Raw genomic sequence first — 13,759 nt, 5'->3', positions numbered from 1 at the left:
GCATGTGTCACTGTCATCATAGTCATTATCACCACTATTGCCTTTGTAAGCATCTTCATAATCATCACGAGTGTTGTCATCATGATTATCATAAAAATCATCATTCTTCCAGGATCGTCATCATCATCATCATAACCATTGTAATCATTACCATGAACGCCATCATCATTATAATAAGCAGCATTATTGTTGGAAGCATCATCATAACCACCATCATCATTATCATAATTGTCAGTGCGGAAATTGTCACCTTCAGGTCCAACTTGTCCCGGAGATCCTGGGGGACCTTGAGCTCCTGGGAATCCTTGTCCAGGGGGGCCCTGTGCTCCCGGGCGACCGGGCAATCCCGAATTCCCGACGTCTCCTACAGGAATAAGAGACGAGACGTTTGCATGTATGTACGTATGTACGGTGAACTTCTATTCTGACCGCACGTAGCCAAAACGTCCTATTCGAGATGTCTGCAACGGGTCCGAGTGCCGTCTACTTCATGAGGCCAGTGGACGCACATACAAGGCAGCGTGAAAACAAGGCAGTGTGAAAACACGCTGCCTTGTATGTACGCACGTTGAACTTCTTTCGCAGCTGCGGGGGAAGGACAACAAATTATACACCAAAAGCAGTTTTAAGGAACTGAGCTTTTAATCTAGGATTTAACAGTGCATAGCACCCAGTGGAAGGAAGAACGTTCCAGACGGGCCGCAAAAGCGCATCTGAAAGCGTGCGATGCGGTGACCGTCTTTGTTCGACGGTTAGCCAAAAGCCGCTGCGAGGATGAGCAGATGGTTTATGGTCCTTGACGATATCAGCAAGGTATTGTGGTTCATTTGTGGCAAGAAGTTTGTGTAATGAGTGCGACTTTATAATGTATTCGTTCAGCAACTGCAGCTCAGCGAGCACTGGATAGGCATGGCCTTAACGCAAACATAGAGAACCCCTGTCGTTTACAGCACTCTGTCCATCCACCGTGGGATGAAAGCCTCGCCCATTTTCCACGCTGGTTGCGGCGGTTGATTGACCCATGACCTTCACACCGTGCCGACTTGGTGAGCGTGGTCACCCACCAGCCCCGGTGACAAGGAGGCCGCATGCATCCACGCTGGGAGCCATGAGCCAGCCGTCAAAAAGTCAGATTTGCCGAGTTAGCGCGGTGCGGCACGCTAGCCGGTGCACCACCAATCTACCCTGCAGCAACGCTTTACAACTGAAATATATATTAATATAACACCCTCAGTAATCCATAATAAACGTTTTTGGGTTAGATCGCGTTATTTATAAATGTGTCGTAACCCTCCACCACCTGACACGGCCAATCAGAAAAAAAAGTGTCACGTTGACAAAAGACAATTAGTTCACTACTTTAGCCCACCGGTGTGTTGAAGAGTGAATCCACAACATTTACAATTTTTTGAGTACGACGTTTCGCTGGTAATTACATCCAGCATCATCTGGCAATTCGCCAGAATGGTGAAGCCCTCCACTTGCTCCCGGTCTTAAATAGAGCAGCAGCAGCAGGGTGACGTCATCATTTAACTCAGTTATAATGTCCGAAAAAATGAGAGCGCAAGGTCACCAGTAGCATTGTTAATGTTACCAATAATAATCGATTATGTTGCGTTTTTTTATTATCAGTTCATGTTCTTTCTACTTTGACAATTGGCGCACGAGTGAGCGGTCACGACCACCCCAGAGTTCTCTCCCCAGCTTGACGACGCCGTAATTGCCTTAACTCTCCAATCCAACCGGAGCGATGACACGTCATGTCTTCAACCGAACTTTGCGCCACTTTCTAGGATTTCGCAAGTCGCTCTGTACTCAGGCCACACAAAGACCCGTGGCGACTCGAGCGAGCACGGTGGTCTGCGTACCCTTGGTTCCCGGCACGCCGTCGAGCCCCGGCCTGCCCGGTTGCCCCGGCAGGCCGGGGAAGCCGCTGTCTCCCTTGGAACCGGACAGTCCGTCGAGGCCAGGAGACCCCGGAGGTCCACGGGGGCCCGGGGAACCAACGCCTCCGTCACCCTGTGATGGGACGACGACGCGGACGCAAAGGTGGAGCGGTGAGATGGTCGTTCGTCGTTACGGACTGGTGGGGCCGGATCCCACGGGTAGTAAAAAATATATATATAATTTAGAATTCATATCGTGCGTAGTTTGTTGCTTAACGCGGCACTTTTCAGGAAAGCATTTACGCCATTAAACGAGGAATTGCTATATTCAATAGGATACATATACTGCCCCGCCCCCCCCTCCCCCCCCCGAACCAATCTACCCCACCGGAAGTCAGCAGAAAACACATCCTCTTATCCGTGTTTACTTGCTCTCGCTTGGCACGTGTACGTCACAGCTCACCTTTAGTCCGGGCTGTCCAGGGCTCCCCGGGAATCCGTCTTGTCCAGGGCGCCCAGGTCCTCCTGGCTGTCCTGGTAACCCTGGGTTGCCTTGGTTACCTGCAGAGTACGCAGACACGGCCAATACAAATGAGATCATTGGGGATACACAGAGCAATCTCGTCGCCCCCCTTCTCTGCGAAAACTTCGCAGGAATCTCGTGAAAATTTGCCTTGAGACTCATCGGTGAAGGGGGGGTGGGGGTGGCTATGAGGGCCTACGGAATGTGCCCCCCCTCTCCACTTAAACCCCGAAAATGTATACTTCACTGATATTTACCAGAAAAAATACACTGCATTTCTTTTATATATACAGAGCCATATTTTTTAAAAAATATATATATATGAAGTTTACATATCTGTGTTTGCTTGCTTGAGATTCAATGAGGCGTACTTCTATAAACAAGCATAATAATCATAAATAGATAAAGGTAAAAATGAATAATATCGTATAATCCACTGCTGGATGAATGCCCCCTCGCGCCATGTCGGTGATTGGGGTTGTTTGACCATACTTCGCCGCGCTAGTCTGTGCGGATTGTTAAAAGGGGGGGGGGGGGGGGGGGTGGCAGAATGATCACGTGTCACCAATGTGAGCTGTGGGCTGGCATCACACTGGCGTCGTCGGCTTCCGGATACGTGCTGCAGTGCACTGACTGCTGAGAGACTCTGCGAGATCTCATCTGATCTTAAAGGAATGTACATTGCTCCTCGACCGAGGCGCTTTACAAGGAATTAACAACGGTACAACGTATGAATGTAACGGTGGAGGATGAGGTGAATGAAATTGATGAGAGGAAGCAATGGGGGCGAGTCTGTGATGATGCGTGAATTCGGTGAAAGGGAAATTGATGACAGTTAACGATGATGAACGGATTGAATGAATGGGCGTTAATGAGTGAAAGCCATATAATGCGAATATGAAGAGGGTGGCGATTATGAGGGAGAGATTAAGAGGGTCGTGGGGTAAGCTAGGGGTAACAATACATAAGTGAGTTTTGAGTGCGGAGTGGAAACTAGTGAGTGAAGGTGACTGCTTAATGTGGAGGGGGAAGTTTGTTCCAGTGAAGGGGGGGGACGAGAAGAGAAAAAGAGCAAAAGTGTGGATTGAGCACAAGGAGAAGGAGGAAGAGAGAGACAGCAACGATTACTACAACCAGCTTCATCAGAGAGACACAGCAACGATCACTACAACCAGCTTCATCAGAGAGACACAGCAACGATCACTACAACCAGCTTCATCAGAGAGATACAGCAACGATCACTACAACCAGCTTCATCAGAGAGACACAGCAACGATCACTACAACCAGCTTCATCAGAAAGACACAGCAACAATCACTACAACCAGCTTCATCAGAGAGACACAGCAACAACCACTACAACCAGCTTCATCAGAGAGAGACAGCAAAGATTACCACAGCAGCTTCATCAGAGAGATACAGCAAAGATCACTACAACCAGCTTCATCAGAGAGACACAGCAACGATCACTACAACCAGCTTCATCAGAGAGAGACAGCAAAGATCACTACAACCAGCTTCATCAGAGAGACACAGCAACGATCACTACAACCAGCTTCATCAGAGAGAGACACAGCAAAGATCACTACAAGCAGCTTCATCAGAGAGAGACAGCAAAGATTACCACAGCAGCTTCATCAGAGAGATACAGCAAATATCACTACAACCAGCTTCATCAGAGAGATACAGCAACGATCCCTACAACCAGCTTCATCAGAGAGAGATACAGCAAAGATCACTACAACCAGCTTTATCAGGGAGAGACAGAGCAATGATTACTACAACCAGCTTCATCAGAGAGACACAGCAAAGATCACTACAAGCAGCTTCATCAGAGAGAGACAGCAAAGATTACCACAGCAGCTTCATCAGAGAGATACAGCAAATATCACTACAACCAGCTTCATCAGAGAGACACAGCAACGATCCCTACAACCAGCTTCATCAGAGAGAGATACAGCAAAGATCACTACAACCAGCTTTATCAGAGAGAGACAGCAATGATTACTGCAACCAGCTTCATCAGAGAGAGAGAGAGAGACATACTCTTTGGTTCTATTCGGTAAAGTCACGTGACTTTACCGAATAGAACCAAAGAGTATGGATCCTTGCAGTCACGAAAGCTTCAAATCTAGAAGAGAGAGAGACAGCAAAGATTGAGAACACACAGTGAGAGAAACGGGAGAGAGAGAGAGAGACACGGGGAAGAGAGAAACTTTTTGGAAGTCCTACCCTTTGGACCGGGTGGCCCAGGAGACCCAAATCCTGGCAAGCCCGCGTCGCCTTTCACCCCTTGCAAGCCTGGCAATCCAGCGGAGCCAGGGATGCCCGAGCTGCCTGTAGAGCGGAAGGCGAAAACCGTGAACTCACGCGAGAGCAATGGCATGTACAGCGACATGCCACCACCCCCTCCCTTCCGCGGTGTGCAGGCGCACACTCAAGAGATGCACCCAACTGTGACGAGGGACTGATCGGACGCCCGGAGGATAGTTGAACACGTAGGTGGCTTTTGAGGACTAATATTATTCATAATGGGGTTTTTTTTTTGGGGGGGAGGGGGTAAATCGCGTAAGGTTTTTTTACAATTGTGGCAAAATCGCCTGATGATGCTGGATGTCATTACCAGCAAAACGTCGTACTAAAATTGTAGATGTTGTGGATTTACTCTCCAACACACCGGTGGGCTGAAATAGTAACTAATTGGCGCGTTTTGTGTACATGACAAACCTTACTGGTTGGCTGTGTCGGGCGGTGGTGGGTTGACGACACATTTATATTTACGCGATCCAACCCAAAAACCTTTATTATTCCCGGACAATATTAACGCAGCTACGTGCCAATGGAAATGAACCAACGTTCAAGGACGCCGGGATGAAAACAGAACTCCCGGATCGCGATCGGTCTCCAGCTGAGAGTGACATCAAGTCGCACCACGCGACCTCTGCATTCGGATAGACGTCAGGTTTCTCTGCAGCCGGCCTGAGCACTCCTTGTCGCGGCTCGCGCTACGTGGCGGTGCGAATACGGGCAAATCCACTGCTGGATGATGGCCTTCTCACGCCGCGCGGGTAGCGAGGGTTATGCAACCCTACTTCACCGTGCTGTTCGACGCGGGTTGGTGACGTATGCATATATGTTGAACTTCTTTCGCACCGTACGAAGCCCCGGGTGCTAATCGGAGGTGCGGTGGTGGGGAGCATAGATGTGGCGGCATAGAATCACAGTACAACTAAGGAATTTTGCTGCACTGCCCCCCTCTGCTTAACTCCACGTGGCACAGCCGGGCAGCCACCTACGGCGTTCGTGGTGGTCACTCGTCCGAGCGCTATCCAGGCTCAAACCTGCCTAGTTTCCGAGATGTGGTCATACACAAGTCGCGAGTCCGTGCAAACGGAGCCGAAGTGTAGAACAAAGGCGTCGTGCGAGACGATGGGAAATCAGAGGGGCTCTCGCTCACCTGGAGAGCCAGGGGATCCAGGTGATCCAGGTAAGCCAGGAGGTCCAGGTTGTCCTGGCTCCGACATTGTCTTTCCTGGCTCCCCCTTCACACCTAAGTGGGATTCACAATCCAGGGTCAGTTCCACAGATTAGAACAACAGCAATTACATATCGCATACATCCGTGTCCGTTTGCATATTACGAACAGTAGTCAAACCTGTTTTCCGTAATTTAATTATACTATGAGCACTATAAAAAATAATGATGACCGAGCCAACTTGCGCTGCAGGGAGTACGTATATTTTGTAACAGTGCAATATTGTTAATTTCTTATATGACACAGTTGTGATTTATATTTTCTTCACTGCTTTAGTTCAGGTAATTATTTAGCTTTTGTAAATGAGACTCTACCCCAGTCTCTCACCTGGTTCAGCATACTGCAAGGCTGTAATTATAATATTTATTGGGGGGGGGGACACAATATTAAAATATGCTCAAAATGTCCCCCCCCAATATATTGCTATCAAATAGATTTCTGTTTATATGATTGTGGTTATGGTTGCACTTTATTAATCGCTAATCTCTGGCATTACATACAATGAAATAAGAAAAGATAAAAAAACAGAGCAATGTAATACAATGCATTATTGTAAAAACAAAAGTCCACCCTATGTGTTAGTGAATTTTTTTTATATTTTAGGCAGGAAATTCTTTTCAAATTTAGATTTTTTTTCTGGGAGGGGGGAACCCTCAGACCCTCTGGAATATTTGCCCCCCCCCCCCTCCCATGTTGACTCCATGGCTACGGCCTTGATGCACTGCCCTGCGAGAGATAAGAATGGACACTTTGTCTCGTTGCATGACGCTGAGAGCACAACGCCTCCAAACTCCCACTGCACATAAAGCCATCACTGTCACTCAATGGCTTCTGTTCCTCCAATACGAATACCTATCTTTTCTTCCTTCCCCATCATACTGCTACTTCCTGCCCCGGCTCCTCAGCTACAACCACAAGCCTACCCCAACACCTATCACTACCCCAACCCTGATCACTATCTAATCCTGATCACTACCCCAACCCCTATCATCACTACCCCAACCCTGATCACTACCCCAACCCTGATTACTACCCCAACCCTGATCATTACCCCAACCCTGATCACTACCCCAAACCCTATCACTACCCCAACCCTGATCACTACCCCAACCCTGATCACTACCCCAACCCCTATCACTACTCCAACCCTGATCACTACCCCAACCCTGATCATTACCCCAACCCCTATCACTACCCCAACTCCTATCACTACCCCAACCCCTATCACTACCCCAACCCCTATCACTACCCCAACACCTACCACTACCCCAACCCCTATCACTACCCCAACCCATATCACTACCCCAAGCCTGATCACTACCCCAACCCCTATCACCCTCCCAACCCTGATCACTACCCCAGCCTCTATCATCACTACTCCAACCCTGATTACTACCCCTACCCTGATCACTACCCCAACCCCTATCACTACCCCAACCTCTATCCTCACTACCCCTACCCTGATCACTGCCACAACCCTGATCACTACCCGAACCCCTATCACTACATCAACCCTGATCACTACCCTAACCCCTATCATCACTACCCCAACCCTGATCACTACCCCAACCCCTATCACTACCCCAAACCTGATCACTACCCCAACCCTGACCACTACCCAAATCCTGATCACTACCCCAACCCCTATCATAACTACCCCAACCCTGATCACTACTCCTACCCAAACCCCTTTCAATACCCCAACCCCTATCACTACCCCTATCACTACCCCTTACCCCTATCACTACCCCAACCCCTATCACTACTCCTACCCGAACCCCTCCCACCTGTTCTCCTGTCACCATAGCTCCACCACCACTTTTAACAACCCAAACTCTTCATGTTAACCACTATCATCTCATCTACTATTTTATAATTATTGTAAAGCCCCTTGGACCAAGACGCTGCGATATAAATGTACGTAAGAAAACAGCGGGGAGAAAAATACACAGACATGGGGTAAAAAAGGCAATAGCATGGCTGACCTGGTGGGCCGGGTGGGCCGGTACGACCAGGCACCCCTTGGACTCCCTTCATCCCCTGGTATCCTGGGGGGCCGAAACCAGGCAAGCCAGGCTGCCCTCTTTCCCCGGACAGGCCGGCCTGGCCTTGGTCTCCTGGCGCCCCCCGTTCGCCTTTCACGCCAAACGGAGCCTGGGCGAGCACGCGGGCAGGCAGAGAGAGAGAGACGATGTTTCATTTCTTAACGAGTGGCTAATCAGTCGTTCGTTTTGTCACTCAAGCTTTGAGCAAGACAATCTGGTTGGGGGTAAAAGGATGAGCAGTGACACCATAACCTCTATAAGCATATTTTCATTTCCAAAATGCAAGTGTGATTTTCCTTTTCATAGAACCATGACCTGACCTGCCTCGAAGAGTGGACAAACACATTTAATTAGCAATTATATTGTTTACATTTTACCCAACTTCTTTGCAGGAGGGCCCCACAATACTTACTCTGAGAATTAAAACAATTATTGCTATTACTCCCACTTAACAAACATTTCTCTACAGCAGGGCATGCGAGAAAGTGTGCTCCCGAGGGTTGTGGATTAACTAAATCACTTACAAGAGTTCTCAGAACTTGTTCTGTGATATATTCGTAGCCCTGCTCTGCGAGCCTTCCAAATGGACATTTCATCTTGTTGTTGTCGTTGTTGTCATTGTTGAACTTCTTTTCGCAAACGTATGTAGCCAACCGTGGTAATCGTGTCGTCACCACGAGAACACAAATTGGAACGAAACGCAAAAACATCTGCTACTTGTCATCGCCGTCAAAGGGAGCACTCACAGGGTCGCCCTTAGCACCGGGGTTCCCAGGCCGCCCATCCACACCAGGGCGGCCCTCAAGCCCAGCAGGCCCAGGAGACCCGGAGAAACCCGTGTCGCCCTTGTCTCCCTTCAGCCCAGGCAGGCCCAGTGCGTCTCCAGGATCCCCCTTCATTCCTGGGGGCCCCTGGGGGCCTGACTCCCCAGGAAATCCCTGTTCAGAGACAGTGAGCGGCAAGCATTTACTTTTAATTTGATTGTATTCGAACGCCATTGCTGAAAACGAACAAACGTAGAATTATTATTTTGTTCACCAACACATTTCAACCGATTGGCTGTGGTACACACACCCCTGTTACAGGATTCATCAAGGAGCTCTTGGGTTCCTTCTTACACTGAGTTTTTATATTGAAAGGTGGGGGGTGGGGTTGGTGGCGGAAATAATATCTGCATTGGGCTTCCAATGGAGCCAGCACCACCCACGAGTGAAACAATGAACACTTAACTGTGCACACAAGCAGTGTTTTTGTAAACACTAAACGTTTCATATATAAAAAAAACAAAAAATACTTTATTGAAGCTTAAAATACTTACTCGCGAACCTGGAGAGCCTGGGTTGCCAGCAAACCCTCTGTCTCCCTTCAGGCCTGGGTTACCTTGAGCACCTTCAACATAATAAACACAAGCTTAGCACAACATTCGCTTAAATACAAACATTACACATGATATTCTTGGTTATTTTGGTAAAGTCACGTAGAAGGGAAACAATAAAATAATACAAATATAAAACAATAAAATTCTCACGACGTTGCCACTGCAATACAAGCAATCATCAACAGGTGTGAAAACCCACAGCAAGAAAATTTGAAAAAAGTTGCGGTTTTTTAACATTAGCACCACAGAGAGCGATTTGACAGTTTGTTCAGATGGACGAGTCCATCTATGTTCAGAAAAGAGGAGGGGGAAGACGAAAAATAATGGATGCGGTCTGAAAGCCACCTTAAGCGTGATCAATCAATTAAGACCCGAAATGGTTTACCAAATCCTTCCAATGATTGCTAAGCCAGAATCCATCTTCTCGGTTGACATTGTCTCTGTGTTTGTATATGTGGATAGCCTCATAAACGAGTCTCTCATGGTAGCCAGGTGGCTTGCAAAGAACCTGTCTTGGAGAAGTCAATGTCATGTGAGCCTACTGAATTATAACAGTGATCTGCCACGGCCGAGGTGTTGGTCCTACCGTGTTTCAGGTCTGCTTTGTGTTCACGAATGCGGTCCGAGACATGTCGTTTGGTTTCTCCAATGTAACTACTACTACAGAGGCAACTTAGTTTGTAGACGCCAGGGTACTGCATGTCCGGAATCACATCTTTTACAGATGGAATCAGATCACGGATTTTATGTAATGTGTTGAATCGGACCTGGATCTTGTGTTTATTCAAGATTTTGGAGATCTTTTTTGTGATCCCCGCAATGTAGGGTAAAGAGATGGTTTTGAAAGGCTCCTCAAGAGGGTCCTTCTTCATGGTTGGAGTGATAGCTTTACGAATTGTGTAGTCGGAATAACCATTAGCCTTAAGAGCTTGGTGTACGTGCTTGAGTTCACTGGCTATGTGTTCCTGGTCGTATATGCATTGGGCTCTATGGTGCAGAGTCTTGATGAGGGAATTATTCTGGGATGGATGGTGGTGGGAATCCGGTTTCAGGTAAGCATCCAAATGGGTATCTTTCCTGTAGACAGAGTGGCTCATTGAACCATCACGTCTCTTTTTTATTAGGACATCCAAAAAAATAGCTTGCCATCTTTTTCGACTTCCATGGTAAATCTGATGGCTGGGTGTATGGAATTGATGTGGTCGAAGAATTGGTCTAGAGCAGGCCGGCCATGTGGCCAGATGACAAAAGTGTCATCCACGTACCTCTTCCATAAGGTTGGGCGCAGAGTGGCAGTCTGTATGGCGTCAGTCTCAAATTTCTCCATGAAAATGTTGGCTACAACCGGAGATAGGGGGGAGCCCATTGGGGTGCCCTCAGTTTGTTTGTAGAAAGTTCCATTCCAAGTGAAATATGTATTGGTTAAGCAGTGTCTCACCAGGGGGGGTACCTCAGTGTTTAGTCCTTGATGAACCAAGTCTTCAATGATTGCGATGGTGTCAGGTACAGGAACTTTGGTGAATAATGAAACTACATAAAAACTGACAAGCAGGTCGTCTGAGGACAGGGAAATGCCCTTGATTGTCGGTACCACCAGAGGTGGTTTTTCCAGTGAAAGGCCGCAGGATTTCAGACAGAAAATGAGCCAGTTTGTAGGTGGGGGAGTTGATAGTAGAGACGATGGGACGAAGGGGTGTATCTACTTTATGTATTTTTGGTAAGCCGTATAATCTTGGTGGCCTGGCAGCAGAAAGTTTCAACGAGAACTGTTTGGTTTGATCAATTAATGCGGTTGAATCATCCATGCCAGAAGAATTCCCTCATCAAGCCTCTGCACCATAGAGCCCAATGCATATCCAACCAGGAACACATAGCCAGTGAACTCAAGCACGTACACCAAGCTCTTAAGGCTAATGGTTATTCCGACTACACAATTCGTAAAGCTATCACTCCAACCATGAAGAAGGACCCTCTTGAGGAGCCTTTCAAAACCATCACAAAAAAGATCTTCAAAATCTTGAATAAACACAAGATCCAGGTTCGATTCAACACATTACATAAAATCCGTGATCTGATTCCGTCTGTAAAAGATGTGATTCCGGACATACAGTACCCTGGCGTCTACAAACTAAGTTGCCTCTGTGGTAGTAGTTACATTGGAGAAACCAAACGACATGTCTCGGACCGCATTCGTGAACATAAAGCAGACCTGAAACACGGAAGGACCAACACCTCGGCCGTGGCAGATCACTGTTATAATTCAGTAGGCTCACATGACATTGACTTCTCCAAGACAGAGGTTCTTTGCAAGCCACCTGGTTACCATGAGAGACTCGTTTATGAGGCTATCCACATATACAAACACAGAGACAATTTCAACCGAGAAGATGGATTCTGGCTTAGCAATCATTGGAAGGATATGATAAACCATTTCGGGTCTTAATTGATTGATCATGCTTAAGGTAGCTTTCAGACCGCATCCATTATTTTTCGTCTCCCCCCTCCTCTTTTCTGAACATAGATGGACTCTTCCATCTGAACAAACTGTCAAATCACTCTCTGTGGTGCTAATGTTAAAAAACCACCACTTTTTTCAAATTTTCTTGCCGTGAGTTTTCACACCTGATGATGATTGCTTGTGTTGCAGTCGAAACGTCGTGAGAATTTTATTGTTTTATATTTTTATTATTTTATTGTTTCCTTTCTATGTGACTTTACCGAAAGAACCAAGAATATGAATCCCTGCAGTCACGAAAGCTTTAAATCTAAATTACACATGATAAATACACGTAATACATTGCAGCAGGATTACAAATTGGGCACCCGACGTAAAATCGGCTGCTGTCAGCCCAGGCGAGACACATCCAGAATCAAGAAGGATGATCCAAGATGGCGGTGATGCAGCCTTCGAGCTGAAGGGGACAGCACCTGGTGGCATGTCTGCTGCCAGGTCCCAGCAGAGGTGCAGTTTGCGTCTGTTCCGACCAGTGTAAGACATAGTAGTAGTAGGCTTTCGCAAACCAATATTAATAATATAGGTGTTTTTAGGTTAGATTGCGTGAATATAAAAATGTCGTTAACCCGCTACCACCCGACACGGCCAATTAGTAAGGTTTGTCACGTAAACAAGACGTGCAAATTGGTTAGTACTTCAGCACACCAGTGTATTGGGAGAGTAAACCCACTACAACATTTACAAATTTGAGTATGAAGTTTCGCCAGTGATTACAACCAGCTTCATCAGGCGGTTTGCCAGAATCAGCTGTACCGAGACTGCATCTGTGAGTGCTGTCCTGCGATTTGCGCGTTTCAGACGAGCCCCCCTCGACATCGTCATCGCTCACCGATGCATGGCGTGGCGTGATATTCCTGATGGCGCCGGCCACGGCAGTAGCGATAAAAAGAGCGACAAGGGAGAAAAAAACGGGACGCTGGTGATTGGCGCGCGGCGGCCTCCTCTCGCGTCGGCAAACGTACCGTCGAAACCTCGCATGCCAGGGGGACCAGGAGGTCCCTGTAACCCTGGGCGACCGGGCCCCACTCCTCCGAAACAATCCCGGCACGTGTCGCCTTTGTCGCCTGCAGAGATGCGCGGGGGGAAAACACATTGCGCGCGTGTAAGTTCAGTTGTCCGGCCGTTCGCTTCCTGTGCCCACCTGTCGTACAGCAGGATCGGTCTGAACTCTCAAGGAAGTGAAATGTTATATTTTGTTGAACTTAACACATAGGTTTCCGTGGCCAATATTACGATAAAACTACTGATTAATTCAAAGATGTTTTCATCATCATCACCGACTACCCATTGATGTCATGAAAGGTGTTATTCTATTAAGCTGAAATTTTTTAAACAAAGCTGGTCTAGGAACAACCCCCTGTTCAAATGGCAACCATGATGTGTGCATTGCCATGTAAGCAATGCAGACAATATTGTGGTAACCTGTGGGTTACTAGAGGCGGACTAGCCTTAAGTAGGCCAGTGGGACCCACAATTGAAAACTCATTTTCTAAATTGCAAACCCATATCTTTAGAACTGCTTTTCGTGAGTTCGTTTGTTGTCCTTCCCCCAAACATCCGATTAGCACGGTTGGTTAAGTACGGTGCAAAATAAATTCAACGTACATACACTACACACGCATTGGGCAGGATTGGCTACACCTGGTGTTTTGTTTTGGCCACCAAACCAACCACCACACGATGATGAACGGTAACGGTGACGAGACTTGCCTTTATGTCCCCTCTCTCCAGAGAAGCCTTTCGGTCCCATTGGGCCAGGCGGGCCTGGTAATCCTCGCCCGGGGAGACCAGGGGTGACCACGGCTGGCGACGATGAGGACGTATGATGCGCGCACAGACACAAACACACGCACACAAAGTCAATGACCACCAGCATAG

General features: G+C 47.6%; 1 protein-coding gene across 1 annotated transcript in view; it reads right to left on the bottom strand.

Moving 5' to 3' along the window:
• Positions 1-13,759, bottom strand: part of LOC116952474 (uncharacterized) — a 140,847-nt gene that overhangs the window by 32,492 nt on the left and 94,596 nt on the right. Inside the window, exons 22-31 of the mRNA XM_032971856.2 lie at positions 13,592-13,684; positions 12,844-12,945; positions 9,307-9,377; positions 8,735-8,926; positions 7,929-8,097; positions 5,866-5,958; positions 4,641-4,745; positions 2,350-2,447; positions 1,869-2,019; positions 251-364 (exon numbers count right to left, since the gene is read on the bottom strand). Coding sequence (XP_032827747.1) covers positions 251-364; positions 1,869-2,019; positions 2,350-2,447; positions 4,641-4,745; positions 5,866-5,958; positions 7,929-8,097; positions 8,735-8,926; positions 9,307-9,377; positions 12,844-12,945; positions 13,592-13,684 — 1,188 coding nt within the window. The remainder of the gene's footprint in view (positions 1-250; positions 365-1,868; positions 2,020-2,349; positions 2,448-4,640; positions 4,746-5,865; positions 5,959-7,928; positions 8,098-8,734; positions 8,927-9,306; positions 9,378-12,843; positions 12,946-13,591; positions 13,685-13,759) is intronic.

The sequence above is a fragment of the Petromyzon marinus genome, chromosome 47 (assembly GCF_048934315.1).
Source record: "Petromyzon marinus isolate PM22_M1 ecotype Great Lakes invasive population chromosome 47, UKy_Petmar_22M1.pri1.0, whole genome shotgun sequence".
NCBI lineage: Eukaryota > Metazoa > Chordata > Hyperoartia > Petromyzontiformes > Petromyzontidae > Petromyzon > Petromyzon marinus.
This window is presented reverse-complemented; position numbering and strand designations above follow the sequence as displayed.